Source organism: Mirounga angustirostris, unplaced genomic scaffold, assembly GCF_029215605.1.
Source record: "Mirounga angustirostris isolate CCGP_5_RB_7025 unplaced genomic scaffold, mMirAng1.0.hap1 SCAF_1, whole genome shotgun sequence".
Lineage (NCBI taxonomy): Eukaryota > Metazoa > Chordata > Mammalia > Carnivora > Phocidae > Mirounga > Mirounga angustirostris.
Genome location: NW_026991709.1, coordinates 82,080,215 through 82,102,356, shown reverse-complemented (window position 1 = coordinate 82,102,356; position 22,142 = coordinate 82,080,215). Strand labels below are relative to the sequence as shown.

Here is a 22,142-nt window from a genome sequence, read left to right as displayed (position 1 = left end):
TTTATTGATTTTGAGAGGGGTTCTCTGTGCCTCCTGGATTTTGATGCCTGTTTCGTTCCCCAAATTAGGGAAGTTCTCTGCTATAATTTGCTCCAATATACCTTCTGCCCCCTCTCTCTTTCTTCTTCTTCTGGGATCCCAATTATTCTAATGCTGTTTCATCTTATGGTATTGATTATCTCTCTAATTCTGCCCTCGTGATCCAGTAGTTGTTTATCTCTCTTTTCTCAGCTTCTTTATTTTCCATCATTTGGTCTTCTATATCACTGATTCTCTCTTCTGCCTCATTTATCCTAGCAGTTAGCGCCCCCATTTTTGATTGCACCTCATTAATAGCCTTTTTTATTTCGACTTGGTTAGATTTTAGTTCTTTTATTTCTCCAGAGAGGGTTTCTCTAATAACTTCCATGCTTTTTTCAAGCCCAGCTAGTATCTTTAAAATCATGATTCTGAACTCTAGGTCCGACATCGTACTAATGTCCATATTGAGTAGGTCCCTGGCAGTCGGTACTACCTCTTGTTCTTTTTGTTGAGGTGATTTTTTCCATCTTGTCATTTTGTCCAGAGGAGAATAGATGAATGAGAGAACAAAATGCTAACAGGGTAACAATGTCCCCAGAAAGTATACTCTAAACAAATCAGAAAAGACCTGAAACCAGGGGGAAAGAAATGGAAGGAAAGAAAAAAGAAAAAGAAAAAGATAAAAACAAACAAAAACAGAACAAAACAAAAAAAAAAACAATATGATCAAATATGATCAGGCTGGTGCATAAATCAGTGCCACACACTAGATTTTGGGTGTATTTTGGCCTGTTAGAAGAAAGTGCCTCCTAAAATTTTAAAGGAAGAAAAACTTATATATGTACAAAAATAAGGGTTGATACAATGAAGGGATGGAATATGACTGTAAAGATGGAAATTATAAAAAATGTTATAAAAGGAATTGATAAGAAGTTGTTTGAAAAAATAAAGAAGAGGATTAAAAAAAAGGAAAAAAAAGGGAGAGAATGTGATCAGGCAGGAGACTGGAACAAAGCCATACACTAGAGATTTAGGGTATATTTTGATCTGTTAGAAGAAACTGTATCTCAAAATTTTAAAGAGAGAACAACTTATATATATATGCCAAAAATAAGGGTAACTACTATGAAGGGATAGAATATGACTCTAAAAATGAAAAATAAAAATATTTTTTAAAAAAGGGATTGATAAGATGTTGGTTGAAAAAGGGAAGAAGAAAAATTTAAAAAAAAAAAGACAGTTAAAAAATAAAATTAACTTTGAAAGACTAAAGAATCATGGTAAAAAAGCTATGGATTCTATGTGCAGTATCCCCCTAGCGCTGGAGTTCTGCCGTTCTCATTGTTCGGTAAACTTGGTCTTGGCTGGCTGTTCTTGTGGATCTTCTGGGGGAGGGGCCTGTTGCTGTGGTTCCCAAATGTCTTTGTGGGAGGCGGAATTGCCCCACCCTTGCCGGGTGGCAGCTAAGTATCTGCTCGGGTTTGCTCTCTGGAGCTTTTGTTCCCTGCAAGCTTTCGGTACAGCTTTGGAGGAAGAGAGTGAAAATGGCGGCCTCCCAATCTCCGCCCCAGAGAAGCCGAGAACTCGGGGCCCTGCTCCTCAGTGAGCCCCCAGAGAAAAGCAGTCAATCACTCCCGTCTCCCCAGTGTCTGGCCGCACTCCATGCTCACCCGGCCTGTGACCGAGCGTTTCTATCTCTGGCACCCAACTCGGTGTGGAGTCTCCAAACCCAACAGATCCCTGCTGTGTGCTTCTGCGCCGCTCCTTCCAGGGGAGGAAGGGGAGTCTCCCCAGATCTGCCGCTTGTTGGGTCCCTGCTGGAGGAGGGACTGTGCCATGGATCACAGTTTATGGCAACCCCGAGCTGAGAGCCTGCGCCTCAGCTCCGTCTCTGCAGTCGGCTTCCCCGCTCCGATACCTGGGAGCTCTGCCACACTCAAGCACCCCCAGTCTTTGTGACCCCGAGGGTCCTGAGACCACACTGTCCGGCGAGGGTTCCACCCCCCACTTAGCCACTGGAGCGACCTCCCTCAGTGGAGCAGACTTCTAAAAGTTCTGATTTTGTGCTCCGCGGCTCTATCACGTGCCAGAAGCAGTCAACGGAAGCCCCCTCCCCCGCCGTCTATCCTCCCAAATATCGCCTCGGATTCACTTCTCCACACGTCCTACCTTCCAGAAAGTGGTCACTTTTCTGTTCAGAGAGTTGTTGCTATTCTTTTCTTCGATCTCCTGTTGAGTTTGTAGGTGTTCAGAATGGTGTGATCCCTATCCAGCTGAATTCCTGGAACCATATGAAATCCAGGTCTCCTACTCCTCCGCCATCTTGCTCCGCCCCCCAGAAATGTGTCTCTTTTAATATCCCATGTTGTAGGGTTAAATTCATACCAACTTCATATTCTCTGTGATGGAACTAAGGTAGCTTTGTTGCTTTTTTCAGGTGTAAAAGATGAGGAGAGTAACTTGCCACCTTATTCCTCTGTGATGTGTGCTAAGGACAATTTCACACCATGCTTCTAAGACAGGTCTAACTGTAATTTAGGGTTTGGTATGTATCTCCAGTTTCAGTAATCAAAGTCATGTCAACATTCGCTAAGAAATAAGAAAGAAGAGTATTCTGGTAATGACAACTTCTCAGGGTTGTGCCTAGGCTCAGAAAATTTCTAGCCTTTTATGAACATTAGCCTCTCTTTATTCCCAAATGCTCAATGGAAATCAATGCATTAAAATTAGGTCCATAAGAGCTAAGATTAAAAGACAAATCTCAAAGAGAAAAAATAACCTCACCAATGCTCATGAACCCTTAAAACCACTCTCTTAAGGTTAGATCTTGGGAAAAACCTCCATCAAGAATGTAGGAAGAACATCATGGTGGCAGTTGATATCAGTAGTTATTTCCTTTCCCTTCCTCAAAATCTTTTTAGCTCTGTTCTTAACAACAACCTCAAAGAAATGTACTCCCTTAAGGAAGATCAAATTGCATTCAACAGCAATAGGAATGACATCTATGAGATCTGACCCTCCTCCAGCTGTTCATTGTAACTCTGGGAGAGGCTGAAGGGATGTCTAAGACTTGGGTACACTGTTCATCCAGGTTCAAGAGGCTTGGCCCTTCCCAACAAGATCCCCCGCAACAAAATCTAAAATACAAATTAATTTGCCCCTTACCTGAGAGAATGGCAAACTGTCTGTGAAGTTGTTCAATTAGGTCCACTGCCACCAAGGGCCTGATTTCCTGCTGCATAATTTCATCTGCACAAATGAAATATAAATTAGGTTAAATTTGTGTAAATCACAAAGAGAATTTAAAAGGAAGTGAGGGTGGGGGAAGAAAGGGAATAGGAAGGCATTTTCACACTCTCACTGCCTAAGATAGTATTATCCTCATTTAATTATATCCCAGAGAATCTAAAAAAAATGAAAAAGGCAGAGTCAAATAGTCTTATATATTGATGCTAAATAGGTATCTGCCATTGATTCAGCCTGGAGTCAGGGTAATGGTATGATATTGTAACATTGACCAATAGGAAGGTTCTATTTGGAAGCTCCTCCCAGAACCTTCTCAGCTTTAGTGTGAAAGTTAAAGGAGATGATATATATGGGGATGTACACAGTAGGTGCTCGGTAAATACTAGTTATAGCCCTTTGTCTGGAAAGGCCTTTACCATATTTGTTTGCTAAAAGTTTTTTCTTTTTAAGATTTTATTTATTTATTTACTTATTTACTTATTTCTTTGAGAAAAGTGCTTGCACACGAGCAAGGGAAGGAACAGAGGGAAAGGGAGGGGAAAAAATCTCAAGCAGACTCTCACTGAGTGCAGAGCTGACCGGGGCTCAATCTCAGGACCCTAAGACCATGACCTGAGCCAAAACCAAGAGTGGGACGGACGTTCAATGGACTGATCCACCAAGGCGCTCCCTGAAAGTCTTGTAAGAGCTGGGGCAAGTGCCAGTTTAAATGCTAAGACCCTTCTTAGGTGCCTGGGTGGCTCAGTTGGTTAAGCGTCTGCCTTCAGCTCAGGTCATGATCCCAGGGTTCTGGGATCAAGTCCCACATCGGGCTCCCTACCCCGCATCGGGCTCCCTGCTCCACAGGGAGCCTGCTTCTCCCTCTGCCTCTCCCTCTCTCTCTGTCTCTCATGAATAAAAAAATAAAATCTTAAAAACATACCTACATATATACATAAATATATACATACTAAGAGCCTTCTCAATGAATTCTACCACTTTCTCTGAAGGAAAGCAGGTAAACCCAGGCCAGAGCTCATTCCTTCATTCCTCCTTTCTCTTTCCACCCTGAATTCACTAAAAATTCACTAAACCCCTGTTCACTGTTAATTGTAGTGGGTACAATAATGATGCTGTAGTTATATTTGGCAAAAGGGAAGAGTCTTCTTAGTTTTATACACAAACTATTTAACAGTAAAATGATATTAAGTCTGAGATCTGCTTAAAAATACACAAGTGCTCCCTCCCCCTTGCCAAAAATGTATGGGGCAGGGGGAGGAGGGGATGAAATCAGATTGACAAATATGAATAATTATTAAAGCTGGTTGTTGGGTCCATGGGATTGCATTATATAATTCTTTTGCATATGTTTCAAATTTTTCATAATAAAATATAAATTATAAATGGAAACCAACATAGAGAATTTAAGCAGGAACAGGAGTTATATAACTGAAGAGTTTTTCAGAATATAATCTCCCAGTAGTCTGAGAAAACGGTACACTCAAAAATAGAGCTGGGTCACTATATTTTCATACCTGAGGGAGCATATTTAAGAGATAATGACCACAAAGAAAAACCAAGATCATAAGATGCAATTTATTGTTATTGTACCTCAATATTTGAGGTGTGCTTTAGACATTTTAAATAGGTAAGATCTGAAAATGGACAACAGAAGTGAGTTAAGCCAACCATCCCCCAACCCATCTCATTTTTTAAGTGAAGAAATGGAGACCCAGAGAGATTCTGACCTTGCCTGTGGTCATATAATTTAAGCATGGAGTCAGAGTCAGCCTGGGATCACCTGACTCTAAGGACAAACCTGGGCCTTCCATGATAGGAGTTCCCAGACCCTTGGTCTTCAGCAGCACTGTCCTCTACCACCCCTGAGAGGGTAACTAGTGTCTCTCATCATGGGAATGTGTGGGTTGCTCAGCCTTCCAACAGAGATCTTTCCCACTTGGGGTTACCAAATGAACAGGACTAAGACATATAATTTGTTTTTCAAGAATAGAAATGAGCTGGTTTGCCTTTGCTGAGAAAGTTTGGCCCCCTACCGGGAGTGAAAGGGTTGTCCTTGAAGATGTCCCAGCAAAGGAACCTCATGACCCTACCTGGCCAGCCACAACAAATCATGCGGGTTTCTTAGACTCAGTGCTGACCCAGAGCATGGAGGTAACCTCAGACACACCAAGCTTTTAGTGATGCCTGACATCTGAGGACCTGTTAGAAGAGGGGCATGCTCGGTTCAGCCCCAAACAGGCCACATTCATACTCTCACCAAAAGACACACAAAGACCAGCCCTATTGCTGGTAAGCCTTGCTATCCACTCCTCTCTAGATGGGGTAAGGAAGGGAGGGCAGGAGCTCTTTTGTCTAAAGGAGCCCCCTTCTGTGCAATGGGAAAGAACCCAGACAGCCCTGCATGGGAAGGGCCATTTCTGCCAACTCTTAGCTAGATACCAGAGCAAGGACACTCTGAGCCTCAGTGTCCTGTGTTGTGAAATGGCTTTTCCTTCTCCAGAAACAGTTGGGCATGACCACTGAGGACCCACCAAAGTGGTAATGCCTCCTGCGCTCTGCCTGGCCCCTTGGTTCTGTGTGGATGCTTCCTGCTCACTGCTTGCTACTTTTGATGTGCATGGATTAGGGAGAAACTTGTCTCTTTCAACCCACATAAGGCCAGGGGAAGTGATAATTCAATTTCAACACAATCTGTATCCTGGGCAAAGTTACAAATAGATCAGGGGAAAACTTGTCCCTTTTCTATCCCTGGTAAGTATACAGTGAGTGATTGTATGCTATCCCAGACCCAGAGTTCCAGAGATGCAAAAGGCCATCGAAGGGTACAACACAGCCTCCTCGGGGATGGAATAAACAGCCTTGCACATCCCATGGAAACTCAGCTTGGGAAGGCAGCAAGCAACGCCCCTGCATTGTCCACTGCCCAGTCTGAGAGAGCAGTGCAGGCTCTGGGGCAGGACCTTTCCCACTGACTGCAGCCATCCTCACAGCAGAGAGCAGGGAACTGCTCATAACAGCTATTTGCTGTCTGCCTGTTGCAACTGGTCAGGAATAAAGGGGCAGCAAAACCCATGACTTCCACTCTGGCTGAAATTTCAGTCACATTGGGATTTAAAAGATTCAAGTATGGTCTGAAGAAAAAAAGAACCAAATTTCTAAGTAAGTAAGTAAATTAGGGAAACAAAGTTTAGTCTGGACCAACAAGGGAAGGCAGACCCTGCCACATTTCTACTTTACCAAGGGAGTCTGGTGAACAGGAAAAATAGAAGAGTCTGCTGCCTCGCTGGATTAGGAATGGGCCCAGGATCCCCTGTCCCAGCCTCTGTTAGTAACGCTAACAAGCACCAGCTGTGAGCCAGCCCTGATCACGCACCTCACAGATTAACTCATTTAATGAGTTGGATAATGACAGTAAAGGAATGCACCCTTGCACTAAAATGAACCTCCTCTGGCCCATTCCGCCCTCTTACTCCCTCAAGTAGACCAGACTTGACTGCCAGGAAAACACATACAGACTGGAAGCTCAGAGAAATCAGTTGCCAGGCTGGTACGAAAAGCCACCTCATGGAGACATGCTATTTCACTTCTCTTTTTTATTGGCCAGGTCAGAAATAACACAAACCCATTTTTCCTTCTTTTACTGGGTCCTGTGCTATATATAGCAATCCTTGACCTGAACCATAAGACAGCACTGAAGTCTTATCTGTAAATTAACAGTGAATAAAAGGCAATAGAAAAGCAAGTGGAAGAATTTTTTTAAAGGAGAAATTTAGAATTTTAAAGCAAGAACACTGAAAAATTACCAACTTCCTATTAGTCAGATAATGCAATTAAAACAGCAATAGAATATCTCATTCAACCATAGAATAACTGAGATTCTAACATCCAATGCTGGGATTTTGTTGGAAAACCAGAACATGTACATAACCTTGGGGAGTGAAGCTGGTAGAGCCCTTTTAGAAAGTAGTTTCACAATATTTTATCCAGTGATTATTGTGTAGTTACATACCAAGCCCTTTATATGTAGCATCTCATTTAATCCTCAAGATAAAAGGGCAATATTGATCTAGATTTGCAGTAGCTCATCCAAGGTTGAACAGAGCCAGAATTTGAATCCATCTCATTCTGAACTCTAAAGCCCAGCATCCTAACCATTACAATACAGAGCTTCAATACACAGTCAGTAAAATCTTCATAATCCTTTGCCCATTCATCCTATATCTGGAAATTTATGCCAACAAAATAGTAAAATAAAAACCTTATACATAAAAAGGTAGACTGGAATATTATTTATAAGAGTGAAAAAATGAGGGGCGCCTGGGTGGCTAGTCGGTTAAGCATCTGCCTTCAACTCAGATCATGATCTCAGGGTCCTGGAATGGAGTCTGCATCGGGCTCTCTGCTCAGCAGGGAGTCGGCTTCTCCCTCTCCCTCTGTGCTCTCTCTCTCTCTCAAATAAATAAAATCTTTTTTTAAAGAAAGAGTGGAAAAATGAAAGCAATCATTATATAATTATGAAGACCATCTCCATAGACAAAGATTTAAGATATCATATTAAGGACATAAAAACCTCGTATGTGAGGTGGGATTGTAGAGAAGTTAAAAGAGAAAGAAGAAAGCATGGGGTGTATTTGTGCATATGTGTGCAGACATATGAGAAAAGAATACTTGAAATAGTTGTGTTAGAGTAATGGAATCATATTGTGGTTACCCCCTTTAGCTTACATAAAGTATGCTCTGGTAGCCTTTATTTCTCATGCTAATAAGACTTTATTATGAAGTATAATTTACATGCAGTACAATGCACAGATCTTAAGTGTACAGTTTGGTGAATTCTGATAAATATATACAATCATGTAACCATCAGACAGATCAAGATATGGAACACTTCCATTGCCCCAAAAGTTTCCTTGCGACCCTTGGTCCAGGCCCCACACTTTTGAGAGCTCCACATATCACAGCCCTCCCTCCCATAAATATATATGTTAAAGACCACACAGGCGGCTCTGTCACTTGTGACCCAGTGTTCAGGGCTGACAGGGCATACTGTAGCCCTATACATCTACTCTCTTAACACCACTGGAGCCCCAGGGAAGTACTTCGCCACATCTCTTGGTCTATATCCTCAAAAGAAAAGGCGACTGCATCCAATGCTCCGCTGGTTCGTGGGCGGTGCCACTGCGGATACCAGGGACAGACACTGCTTCTGAGCGCTGGGAGGACTGGAGCAGTGGAAGTGCTTAGGTAAGAGAAGAGACAAATTAATTATCACGTCAAATCTTTCCTTTCACATGGCATGAATGCTGCAGATTCCTATATAATGAAATCTCAGGCCCAGTACTACCAAGCATCAACCTTCTTTCTTCCTCCCTATTCACGATGCAAATATGTATCTTCAAAATGTGAATTCCTTGAACGCAATTACAATACTTTACTCTGATCACATTGACTTTAGATCACTGCTCTCAACAGTGAAAATTATGTGAAAATCTCAATTATAACAACAGTGCTTTTGCTGACATGAAAATCTTGCTGGCAAGAAAAAAATATATTTTATAGACTAATTAATGACTTACAGATTACAGATATCTTTATTAGGCACCCAAATTTCACTGGCCCATCAACACAACACTCAGACACATGCAATAATTCAATTTTGTCATCTTTGCTATTTTCTGATTTTTACTCATATAAAAACCACAGCTTTATACATACTTTAATTTTGGTAGGAGAGTATGTTTGTAAGGTAGGCAGGGAGATAAAACATGTTTTATTTAACTGTGGCATGCGGGCCTCTGTACTCTTGTCCCAGGTTCTGCAATGCCTGTTTAGAACTGCTTTGAGAACTGGTAAGATATTACTAAGCACAGCATTTCTGTTAATACTTATCCAAATCCCTTTTCTCCTTCTTCTTTCCTTTAGAGATAGAGCTGATACATTTTTTTGTTAATTTTTTTTTAAGATTTTATTTATTTGAGAGAGAGAGAATGAGAGACAGCATGAGCGGGGGAGGGCCAGAGGGAGAAGCAGACTCCCCGCTGAGCAGGGAGCCCTAGGTGGGACTCGATACCAGGATTCCAGGATCATGACCTGAGCCCAAGGCAGTCGCTTAACCAACTGAGCCACCCAGGCGCCCCTGAACTGATACATTTTTTAAAGCTCCTTAATTTCTGCTGGCATTTCACATTGTACCCTTGTATAAGACAAGCCCTGCAGAGGTGGACATTTCTAAGCAATGAGTTTCTTCAGCAACAATAGTTGGAGATGACATTCCCCCGTAGCCCTTCATAACTCCAGGACAAGTGAAACTGAGCTCTGCTGCCTAGGGTATTCTGAATAAAAAGCAATCAAGGCCCTGCAGGAAATTGAGAAAATCTGTGAAACTACTTAATCCCTCCTTCCCATAAGGCTCCCTGTTATAGTACTGAATTTCAAATGCCCCACCTGCATTTTAATCAACACCCTGCCCCCAGCAGGGCTTCTCAAATTATAATGGATATATAAATCACATGGGTTTTCAAATGCAGATTCTGATTTAGTAGGCCTAGGGCGGGGCATTTCTAACAAGCTCTCCTGATGCTGCTGATTCAACAGAGAAGCAAGCACAACAGAGAAGCAAGCACAACATTGATTCCGAAGCCTGACACTATTCTTGGTCCTTTCCTGTTGCTTATGAAAATGCAGCTCAGGAAAAAAAAAAAGTTTTTATTTGGGTTGTTCGCTGTCTGCTCTTATCATTCAGTAAAAATAATCATCTATGTGTGTTCAAAGTATTCTTAAAAAGGAGGCCTAGATGGTTTCCTTCTGTGCTGATTGCGAGGTCAACAAGCCAACCCTGGCTTAAAACCTGCTTTCCTGCCCTTCCTGCACGCACACCTCCACCTCAAGCCTGCCCCACTGCTCAGGGTGGGCCCCTTCATGCCTATGCCCTCTCATTCTAGCCCCACTCTAGCCCTGGATTCAGTACAAGTTTATGGTCTGGAAGCAGTGCCTTGGGCAAAACAATATAATATGGTATAAGATGAGGAGATGAGAAGACCTGAGACGAGTAATAACTATTTAATGTAGCATTCTTCCAAAAGTTTCTACACTTTCTTTCTAAAGCTCCTAGAGAAAAAAATATCTTAATACAAAAGAATTAAAATAGTAGGATTTTAAGACATTTTAGCAATATGATGGATAAACAATTTTATTTTTGTTTAAGAAACAGTCCTGGAAGCGCTGGCAAACATTCCTTCTTTCCTCTCTCTCTCTCAATTGATTGATTAATTCATTCATTCATTCAAGTATGGAAACAGAATGAAAAGAACTGGACTTGCATCTGAGCTCTGCCACTAACCAGCCCCTCTATCTTCAGGGTCTCCCTCTGTAAAACGGGAATGAATAATAATTATTACTATTTCCTTGGAGGGCCACTGTGGGGATTAATACTACCATTTATTGAACACTTACTGCCTACTGGGCATTGTGAGACCTGCTTTACATATATTATCTAACTTAATTAATTAAAATAACATGTGAAAGCAGTTTGTGTATAAGAGTTTTCAATAAAAGCTAATTAAATTGATCATTCAGTCCTTTGAGCTATGATCACAAGGATACTGCAATAGATTTCTCACAAACACCCGCCATGCATTGTTGGTTTGCACTGAAATTCTGCTCATAAACTCCCTTTAGTTGACCTTTCTCTTTCACTATGAGATAAGTCTGATAGAATTTGTTTTGAGTTCAGAAGGACTCAGGAACAAAACAGAGATTAGAATTAGGTCAAAATATAAATAAACATATAGTATATGATAAAAGTGGCATTTCACATGGGGCCAGGGGGATATTATTCAATAAGAAGTGTTGGGTCAATCTTCTGGTCACAAAAAGACATCAAGTACAGTGATTAAGAGCATCACCTCTGGTGCCACAATGCCTAGGTTCAAATCTTGGCTCTGCCACTTACAGCAGACTAATCTCAAGCAAGTTGCTTGACGTCCCTGTGCCTTAATTTCTTGATACGAAAGTGGGGGAAATTATAACACATCCACCTGATCTAATCGTTGTAAGAATTGAGTTTATAATATAGCTGGAGAACTGAAGAAAAATTCCTGGTATATGGCAGATGCTATGTAAGGTTATTTTATTATTGTCAAAATGTTTAAGTATATCCATATTTTCACTTCTTGTCAAAAGAATAAACTCCAGCCAGATTAAATAATGAAACCATAAAAATACTAGAAGAAAATGTAGGAGAATATTTTTATAATACTGGAATCAGAACAGCCTTTCAAAGTATGGCAGAAATACCAGTAAGAAAAGACTGATAAAGTTAATTTAAAAACCACTTTGGCAGGGCAAACATACCTTGAACAAACTAAAAAATTAGCAACAAATTGGAAAATGTACAGCACATGTAGTTGATAAAGGGCTTATTTTCCTAAAATATAAAGAGCAGGCTGGACAGTGCCCTCTCCCAAAAGATAAAACCATGTCCTAATCCTAGTACCTGTGAACACTGCCTTATGTGAAAAAAAGGGTCCTTGCAGAAATGACTAAGTTAAAGCTCTTGAGAGGAAGAGCCTATTTTGAATTATCTGGGTGGGCCCAGAACGCAATAATATGTATTTTTATAAGAGAGGAAAATAGGGGCACCTGGGTGGCTCAGTCGGTTGAGCATCCAGCTCTTGATTTTGGCTCAGGTCATGATCTCAGGGTCGTGGGATAGAGCCTCACAGGGCTCTGCACTCAGCGGGGAGTCTGTTGGAGATTCTCTCTCTGCCCCGACCCCCCCCAAAATAAATTTTAAAAAAGAGAAAGGATAACAGGAGAAGACCATGTGAAGATGGAGGCTGAGACTGGAATGCTGCAGTCAGAAGCCAACACAGGCCTGGAACCACCAGAGCCTGAAAGAGCCGAGAAAATAAATTTCCCCTATAGCCTCTAGAGACCTGCACCTTGATTTTGGACTTCTGGCCTCTAGATCTATGAGAAAATAAATTTCTGCTGTACTAGGCCATCAAGTCTGTGGTCATTTGTTACAGCAACCACATGAAATAAACACAAACTAAGAACACTTAATGGAATAAACACAGCCAATGAATGAATGTAAGATTGCAGTAATATCAGAAAGGACATTTAGACACTCCCAAAACCTAAGTTAAGATACTCAAATTTTCATTGTTCCCTTGAGTCACAGACAGAATAAAATGATTGACAGCTAAAGCATGTAGGCAAACATTTTATAGCCTTTTATAGTGCAGGAAGGAAGAAAAGCAACAAAGTGTACGTAATGCTGTGAGTTTAGAATTCAGAAATTCTTCATAATCTTTCAAATTACTTCCTCTCCTCACTACTAACAAAACTGTAAAGCCCTTATGATTCAACTTTAATAAAATTAGGGCAATAATTTACACTTGAATTCAAGCCCTTTGTAGGATTTGTGTGCATGCACAGGCGAGTGCCTATGTGTTTTAAGAATGGAAAGCAAAATCTGATTAATAAGTTGTTCTCTCTTAAATAGCAAATATATAGTATCCCTTGCCTTTGATAAGACAGTATATGTATTATATCCTATATAAGTATATGATACATACTATAAACATGAATTCAGAAAGGATACTGTAATGATGATAAAGCACACTTCTCTATTCAGTAATTCCTCTCTATTGAAGAAATAGGTTCCAAATATAAGTAAAGAGGAATAAAGAGAGACAAAGACAGTTGTTTAATCACTTTTTCGAGTTTGCGATCCAAGGGGAATGAACATATTATAAACATTTTCTTTTTTTTTTCAAGATTTTATTTATTTATTTATTTGACAGAGACACAGTGAGAGAGGAAACACAAGCAGGGAGAGTGAGAGAGGGAGAAGCAGGCTTCCCACTGAGCAGGGAGCCCGACGGGGGGTTCAATCCCAGGGCCCCAGGATCATGATCCGAGCCTGAAGGCAGACGCTTAATGACTGAGCCACCCAGGCACCCCTATAAACATTTTCGAGGCAAAAAAAAAGGGGGGGGGTGGATGGGGTAATATCAAAAAGCCCATCCATAAAAGAAGCAGTCTTAGAAATAAGTAGTTGCTTCAGCTCTTAGAGCATGTGTCCTACTGGCTTCCAAATACATGTAAGGCATACTTAGAAATGCTGTTCCTTCTCACTCAGCCCACTGAAGGGAAGTGTTTCTCTTTCTTCCACTCTTAAACCACCAGTGTGTTATTAGTTCATATGTTTAAAAATGAAGTCTTAGCATTTCAGATTTAACACTTTTTTCAGACTTAACATTTTTCTTCAGAAACATGAGTTTCATTATCTGAATTCTTATTTTCATTTTACAAAAGCAATATATGTTGGTTATTTTTAAAAATAAAAAATACCACGAAAACAAGAAAAATACAATTCCTAATCACTCCTTCACCCCAAATGAAATAGTTCTCTCATTGGTGTACAATGGTCAATACACATATATTTATGTATAGACATATATGCTCTTAAAATGGATTCACACTTACACATTCCATCCTACAACCTGATTTTTTTCAGACTATTTGGTCATCTCTTTTTAACATGAATTTTTCAATAAATGACCATCTACAATATTGTTAATAGCTGATTAATGTTTTTTTTTTTAAAGATTTTATTTATTGGACAGAAAGAGAGACAGTGAGAGAGGGAACACAAGCAGGGGGAGTGGGAGAGGGAGAAGCAGGATTCCCGCTGAGCAGGGAGCTCAATGCAGGGCTCGATGAGGGGCTCGATGAGGGGCTCGACCCCAGGACCCTGGGATCATGACCTGAGCCGAAAGCAGACACGTAACCGCTGAGCCAACCAGGCACCCCTGATTAATGCTTTTTAAAAAGCCCTTTTAAACTCCTCAGTAAACTTGAAACAGTATTGCAAGTAAATTCTTTTAATATAAAATTTGTTAGTTAAATCATTATTCCACTGAGAATAGGGATGAATAACAAAACATTATTTACAAAACACACATAAAAGAAAGTCATCGTTGCTCTCACAGTACCTTGTTTTGCCATATATTCTAGCCTGGTGCAACTTCCCAGGAAGTGGTGGTAAGCCCTCATCTCTGCCTCTGTGATCCGCCCCAAGGTGTAAGGTAAGTATCTGGGGTCTTGCTGCCCACACTTCTTACACCAGGAGTCCATTGGATCCCAGGAAATGGTGCCACCTTGCTCTCTCTTCATCCCTCTCAGCACTGCACTGGCATAAATGTGTTTAATCCTTTCTCCTGACTAATCTCACTTAAGTTCATTCAAGGTCATTTCACTGCTGAGAGTTTATCCTTTGGATTGGTGAGTGCTCACAGAATTACAGGCCCAATTGTTACTGGACTTTCTCATTTGGAAACAAAGGGAAACAGGGCAGGGAAGGGGGGATGAAGGTGTGGGGTAGAGAGGGAAATCCTAGAGTCGATGAGAATCAGAATTTTTTTTCTTTTTTAGAGGAATCACAACATGAAACATTCATGCCAGTGGATATTTAAAATAAAATAATAGAAAGGGATAAATTTTTTAAAGGACGCTCTTAAGAAAATTTATTCCAGGCCACAATCCTCCCCTCCCTCTCTTCCAATCTCTCTAGGCTGCAGAGGAATAAAATCCAGAGACTTAACAGTGCAGCCAATAGAAGTCACTAGGCGGACAACATGGGTTGGCACAGCAAAAGGTCAATGTTCAAGTCCTGAAGGAATGTAGAGTGTTTCCTGAACTACTTCTAAAGACCAGGTGCAAGTACAATATCATGATTCTAAAATGAAGGATGTTCTTTGCCTGTCATCTGACAGAGACCTCCCGCCATTACTACCATTTGGGGAAAAGTGAGCTCACCTTTCAGAACAGTGATGTGCAGAGTATGGCATACTCAGAGAGAGGCTGATTTTTCATAATGCATTTTATCTTGGTTTTTCATGCTTAATGTTTTTGTTTCGTAATGTCATGCTCCAAGATTTAAAGAAAGGGCACAATATGAAATACCTAACAAGTAATAAATGTATATAAACCTCTAATTTTTATTTGTATGATTCAAGCTGAAATTTGAGTAAGGCTTGCAACAGTCAAGGAGAAACTGGAAACCCTTTTTTACAAAAAATAAATAAATGTTTGGGGCTACTGAGTGGCTCAGTTGGTTAAGCGACTGCCTTCGGCTCAGGTCATGATCCCGGAGTCCTGGGACTGAGTCCCACATCGGGCTCCCCCTTCTCTGTGGGGAGCCTGCTTCTCCCTCTGCCTCTGCCTGCCACTCCCTCTGCTTGTGCTCACTCTCTCTCTCCCTGTGTCAAATAAATAAATAAAATCTTTAAAAAAAATAAAATAAATAAATGTTTATTTTTAAACAGAAGGTAAAATTCACATATATTAAAATACTCAAATCTGAAGTGTATATTTTAATGAGTTTTGACAAATGGATACATCCACGTAACCCATACTCCTTCCAAGATATAGAATGTTTCTATCTATAGAAAGTAACTTCATGCCCCTTCCCAGTCAACCCTTGTTCCTAACCCCCATGCAACCACTGAAGTGACTTTTCTTTTTTTTCCTTTAAAGATTTTATTTATTTGAGAGAGAGAGAGTACAAGCAGGGGAAGGGACAGAGGGAGAAGAAGGCTCCCCACTGAACAGGGAGCCTGATGCGGGACTCAATCTCAGGACCCTGGGATCATGACCCGAGCCCAAAGGCAGACGCTTAACCAACTGAGCCACCCAGGTGCCCTGAAGTGCTTTTTCAATAGAGACTAGTTTTGCCTTTTTAAAAACTTCATCTACAACACCAGGAAACAACAAACGTTGGAGTGGATGTGGAGAAAGGGGAACCCTCTTACACTGTTGGTGGGAATGCAAGCTGGTACAGCCTCTCTGAAAAACGGTATGGAGCTTCATCAAGAAGTTAAAAATAGAGCTACCCTATGACCCAGCAACTGCACAACTAGGTATTTACCCCAAAGACAAATGTAGTGATCTGAAGGGGTACGTGCACCCCAATGTTTATAGCAGCAGTGTCCACAATAGCCAAATTGTGGAAAGAGCCAAGATGTCCATTGACAGACAAATGGATAAAGAAGATGTTCATATATACAATGGAATATTACTCAGCCATCAGAAAGGATGAATACTTACCATTTACATCAACATGGATGGAATTGGAGGGTATTATGCCGAGCGAATAAGTCAGTCAGAGAAAGACAATTATCATATAGTTTCACTCATATGCAGAACATAAGAAACAGGGTAGAGGACCATAGGAGAAGGGAGGGAAAACAGAATGGGAAGTCATTCTGAGAGGGAGAAAAACCATTAGAGACTCTTAACCATAGGAAACAAACTGAGGGTTGCTGGAGGGGATGTGGGTGGAGGATAGGGTAACTAGATGATGGGCATTAAGGAGGGCACGTGATGCAATGAGCACTGGGTGTTATACAAAACTGATAAATTATTGAACACTACATCTGAAACTAATGATGTAGTATAAGTTGGCTAATTGAATTTAAATTTTAAAAAACTTCACATAATACAATATGTACTCTTGTGTCTAGCTTCTTTCTCTTACGATGATGCTTTTCAGATTCGTCTATGTTGTATCAGAAGTTCATTTATTTTTATTGCTGAGTTGTATCCCATCATATGGACGGTCACTGTTTGTCCATTCTCCTGCTGATAGACATTCAGGTTTCTTTTTCAGTTTGGGCTGTTACGAATAAAGTTGCTATGAACATTCATGTAAAGGTCTCTGTATGGACACATGTTTGCATTTCTCTTGGATAAATACCTACTAATGGTATTGCTCAGTCAAAGAAAAGGTGTATATTTAATTTATAAGAAACTGCCAAACGTTTTCCCGAATTGGTTATACCAGAAATTCTTTTAAGATTAGAGGCTGCTCTGTCCGCAGAGCCAATTCTTTATTAGTGTTAACTGCATGAGAAGTACTTTAAGAAAATACCTAAGAATTAACAGGAAAAAATTTAATATAATTTGAGATGCTAAAACTTATATGAACTTAGCATATAATTTGAGATGCTAAAACCTAAGAATTAACAGGAAAAAATTTAATATAATTTGAGATGCTCTTTTTTTCTCTACCATTAGGTATTACGAACATGCTACCTCCAATTAAACACCAAGTCTGAAAGTCCTAATACAGGGCAGCAAACAAGGCAATTTTTAAACAACAGTTTGTGATATATAGCCAAATTTCCCTCCAAAACAGTTGTGCCACTTTACATTTCCACCAGCAATATGGAAAGTGCCTGATTCCCCACATGGAGGTTCTTTTTCCTACTAAACATTAACTTCTTTACCCATTCATTTAGACATGAATAGCCATGAATGCTTGGCTAGCATCACAACACCTACGAACATAAGAGCAATCTTTGTTAACCACGTAAATCCACAATAGCAGTGTGCATGTAATTGCACATACCCAGCAATGACCATAATTATATTTTTGCAGCTTACAGAACTCTAGGGAGAGGGAGGGCAGACAGTAAAAACTTGGAAATTTTCTTTATAACATTTGAATCTCTATTACTTGAACAAACTGTACAGCCCTTACAAATCCTATATTCCATGCACTGACCTTTACCATTTGACCAAGATCAAATATCCAATGAAGGAATATATTTTCTTTATGTTGAACAACAGATTCTGAAATAACTGGGCATTAGGTAACTCTCCTTAGAAAAGAGCTGATTATTTCAGTAGTAATGGCAATGGAAGATGAATGTTTTCATTCATTCATTTCATTCTGCCTCCCTGCAAGAAACTACTATTATAGGTAGAAAAGAAAAGAAAAAAAAAGCTTTTTTAGCACTTCTAGATTTGCACCTCTTTAAAATAAAATTGTGCATGTTTTGTATCTGAGCAGCTGAAGCCATCCACTTGCCCCTATCTATCAAGGCAAAATGGAGAATGAGAAGTCACCTACAAGCTCCAGAAGGATCTGAATTATCCACACCATGAGAGCATCAGGGTTGTTCTTTCACCAGAAATAAGACCAAAGTAATATTAAAGGGAGAGATATATTTCTCCTTATATGAACTAGACTTTGTTTTCTTTTTTTTAAAAAAGTCAACATTCAAATGTCCTGGTGTATTTGCTGAGATTAAACTGACTTTCTCCCAGAGTTGGCCTGGGGGACAAAGGGAATAACAGGACTCTTGAGGGTGGAGTTCTCAGGGACACCACATTCCATCAATTGACCAAGGTGCTGCAAGGACTGCAGGCCATCTCATCCTCCTGATCTTCCCCTTTTGTAGAGGCGCAGGGACACCTCGCTCCCTCTCAGTCAGGGAAAGGGAGCCTGCCACATCCAGTTACATACATGTGGAGGAATCCCTAGAGAAAGCATGCTGAACAGATACATGGTTCCCACTGGAGAGTGGGACCAAAGTTACAGGGGACAAGGAGACTCTGACTTCTAACTTCCCACTGTTCTCTACTATTTACAATTTATATGAAAAGCATAGATTACTTTCATGAGTAAACCTAAAATATACTAACAAAGATTTTATATATTAAAATATACTAACAAATTATTTTATCTGGGTTACTCCATATACCTAGCTTTCCAACATGTTCCTTGATACTATTTTTAGAGCACTGCCTTTATAAGCCTTTATAAATTTTACTGACCACTATGGCAAAATGTTGATGGTTGTTGGAGCTGGGTGATGAGTAAGGTTTGAAAGACTAGTCTATTTTGGTGATGTCTTAATTAATTAATTAATTTATTTTATTTTATTTTATTTTTAGATAGAGAAAGAGAGTGTGAGAGTGAGTGGGGTGGGGAGCAGGGAGAGGGAGAGACAGAATCTTAAGCAGGCTCCACTCTCAGCAGCACAGAGCTCACATGGAGCTCAACCTCATGACGCTGAGATCATGACCTGAGCTGAAATCAAGAGTCTGATGCCTAACCTAACCAACTAAGCCACCCAGGTGCCCCTTTTGTGATGTCTTAAAAGTTTTGTAATTAAGGGGCGCCTGGGTGGCTCAGTTGGTTGGTTAAGTGTCTGACTCTTGGTTTCAGCTCCGGTCATGATCTCAGAGTTGTGGATCCGAGCCCCGAGCTGGGCTCCATGCTCAGGGCAGAGTCTGCTTGTCCCTCTCATTCCCTCTCTGCCCCTCCTCCCCACTAAGATAATAAATAAATCTTTTTAAAAAAAATGATTGATAGAAAAAGGGTATTTCTCCTAGAAGATATTTAAAGATTATTATGTAGCAATAATAATCTAAACTATGTGGAACTGATACAAAAATAAACAGAAGAATGAACAGGAAGACCCAGAAACAGACTATAAATTCTAAAATAACTTTTTATGTAGAGGAGGAGTTACAAATTAACGAAGGAATATTTAATAAATGCTACTGAAAAAATTTAGTTTCACCTCCTATCAGAAACACACTTAGAGATTTAAGAACAAAAGTAAAAGTAAATAAAACCATTAAAAAATATTAAAATAAAACATGATTATTTACTTATCTTTATTTGAGGCAGGATATAAAAGCAATAGAAAAAATCATAAAATAAAAGATTTATAGATATGACTACATAAAACCTTAAACCCATTATATGTTAAAAGTCAGCAAAAACAAAATTATAAAATAAAAGCAAAATGGAAAATAAAAAATGCCTGCTACAAACTTAACCAAGCCTTAATATATTTAACACTGAAAAAAACCTACACAAAAACCCCCAAAAACACACAGACAAGTCACAGAACAAAAATTCAAACAGCAAATAATAAATTTAGTAAAAATTATTCTAGTTCACTCGTAATTTTTAAAATTCTGTTAAAATGAATACCATGCCACTTTTATCTATCAAACAAGCAAATACTCAAATAAAATCACCAAAAGGGGCTAACAACATTGCAGCTATTGTGCCATGCACTTAACAGGCATTACTTCAAAATCCTATAAGACAAGTTCTCTCATTACCCCATTTGCCGTATGAGGAAACAGATGAACACAAATGCTGATAAAGGGATCTGGTAAAATCAAGAATCCCCACACTCTGTTGATGTGTCACTAAAGTGATATAAATTTCCCAGAAGGTAACCTGACCAAAATGTATTTTAAAAGTTAATATTCATACTCTTTGATCCAATAATTACATTTCCTAGAAATTTATCTTTAAAAGATAGGGATGCCTGGGTGGCTCAGTCGGTTAAGCGTCTGCCTTCGACTCAGGTCAAGATCATGGGGTCCTGGGATCGAGTCCTGCATCGGGGCTCCTTGCTCAGTGAGGAGCCTGCTTCTCCCTCTCCCTCTGACCCTCCCCCTTGCTCATGCTCTCTCTTTCTCTCAAATAAATAAATAAAATCTTAAAAAAAAAAAATCTGGAATGTGTGAGATGTGTGCAAAGATTTCTGAACAAAGATGCTCCTCAAATTTTTGAAAAAATAACACTGACAAACTGGAAACAACCTATCCAACCAACCCTAGGGTAATATTTAAACAAATTATAGTATAACCATATAGTGAAAAATTACAACTCTATTAAAATATCATTTATGGAAATGTTTTATAATAAGGAACTGCTTATTATATAATTTAGTTTACAGCATAGTGTTAAAAAGCAGAACAGAATTCATATCATTACATATATAACATGTATGATATAAAGAGAGATCATATCATTTTAACTATGTGAAAATGCCAAAGGAAAAAAACCAGAAGAACATACACTCAAAGGATAACTGTGATTGTAACTAGGATATGGAACTGTGGACTTTCTTCTTTGTACTTGTCTTTTCCAAATATTATGCAATGAGCATATACTTTTTTCCTCTATTTTTCTGTTTGTATTTTCTGTTTTGTTATAAAAAACAGCATAAATGTTTTTTAAAATTTGTTCTTAAACTGATATACAGTATAATTCACTCTTCTTGGCGTACAGTTCTGAGTTTCGACAAATGCATGGCGTCATTTAACTTTTACCACAATCAGGAAGGGAATAGTTCCAACACCCTCTTGTAGTCACACTACCTCCTCGCCTACCTAACCCTGGGCAACCACTCCAATCTAATAGTTTTACCTTTTCCAAATGTCATATAATATGGCATTTAGAAGTACCTTTTGAGTCTGGCGTCTTTCCTTAGAATAATTACAGATTTATTCATGTTGTTGTGTGTATCAATAATTTCTTTTTTTTAATTGTTGAATATTCCAGTGTACAGATGTGTCACAAATTGTTTACCCATTCCCCTGATGAGAGACTCTGGCTTGCCTCCAGTTTTTAGTGATTAAGAATCAAGCTGCTATAAGCATTTACATACAGATTCTTGTTTTCTAAGTGGCCATAACACTTTACACTCCCACCAACATACTGTGTGGGAGATCCAGACCCTTCTCATCCTCACGTGACTTGGTATTGCCATTTTTTAACCACTGTAATAGGTCTGTGACTTCCCTGATGACTACTGACGTTGAGCATATTTTCACATGCTTATTTTCATCTGTGTATCTTCTCTGGGAAAGTATCCATTCAATTTTTTCATCCATTTTTAAGTTGGGTTGTTTGGTTTTCATTTATTGTTCAGTTTGAGAGTTCTTTATATATTCTGGATAGAAGTTTTTTGTCAGATATATGATTCACATATATTTTTTCCCAGTCAGTTGTGTTTTCATACTCTTAATAGTGTTTTTTGCAGAGCAAATATTTTTAATTTTGATGAAGTCCAATTAGGTTTTACATCTGGGTACATTATCTACTTTTTTTTTAAAGATGTTATTATTTATTTTGAGACAGAGAGTGAGAGCACAGATGCACACAAGCGGAGGGGAGGGGCAGAAGGAGAGAGAGAGAAACAGTCCCAAGCAGGCTTCCCGCTGAGTGCCGAGCCCAACAGATGCTGGGCTCCATCCCGTGACCCTGA

General features: G+C 39.6%; 1 protein-coding gene across 4 annotated transcripts in view; it reads right to left on the bottom strand.

Annotated features, from left to right (window-relative positions):
* The window catches only part of MCF2L2 (MCF.2 cell line derived transforming sequence-like 2), a 247,500-nt gene that overhangs the window by 210,631 nt on the left and 14,727 nt on the right, over positions 1 to 22,142 (bottom strand). For all 4 annotated transcript variants that reach the window (XM_064584686.1, XM_064584683.1, XM_064584689.1 and 1 more), the window contains one exon: positions 3,187 to 3,270. In XM_064584686.1, coding sequence (XP_064440756.1) covers positions 3,187 to 3,270 — 84 coding nt within the window. Of the gene's footprint in view, positions 1 to 3,186; positions 3,271 to 22,142 lie in introns of those variants that run through there.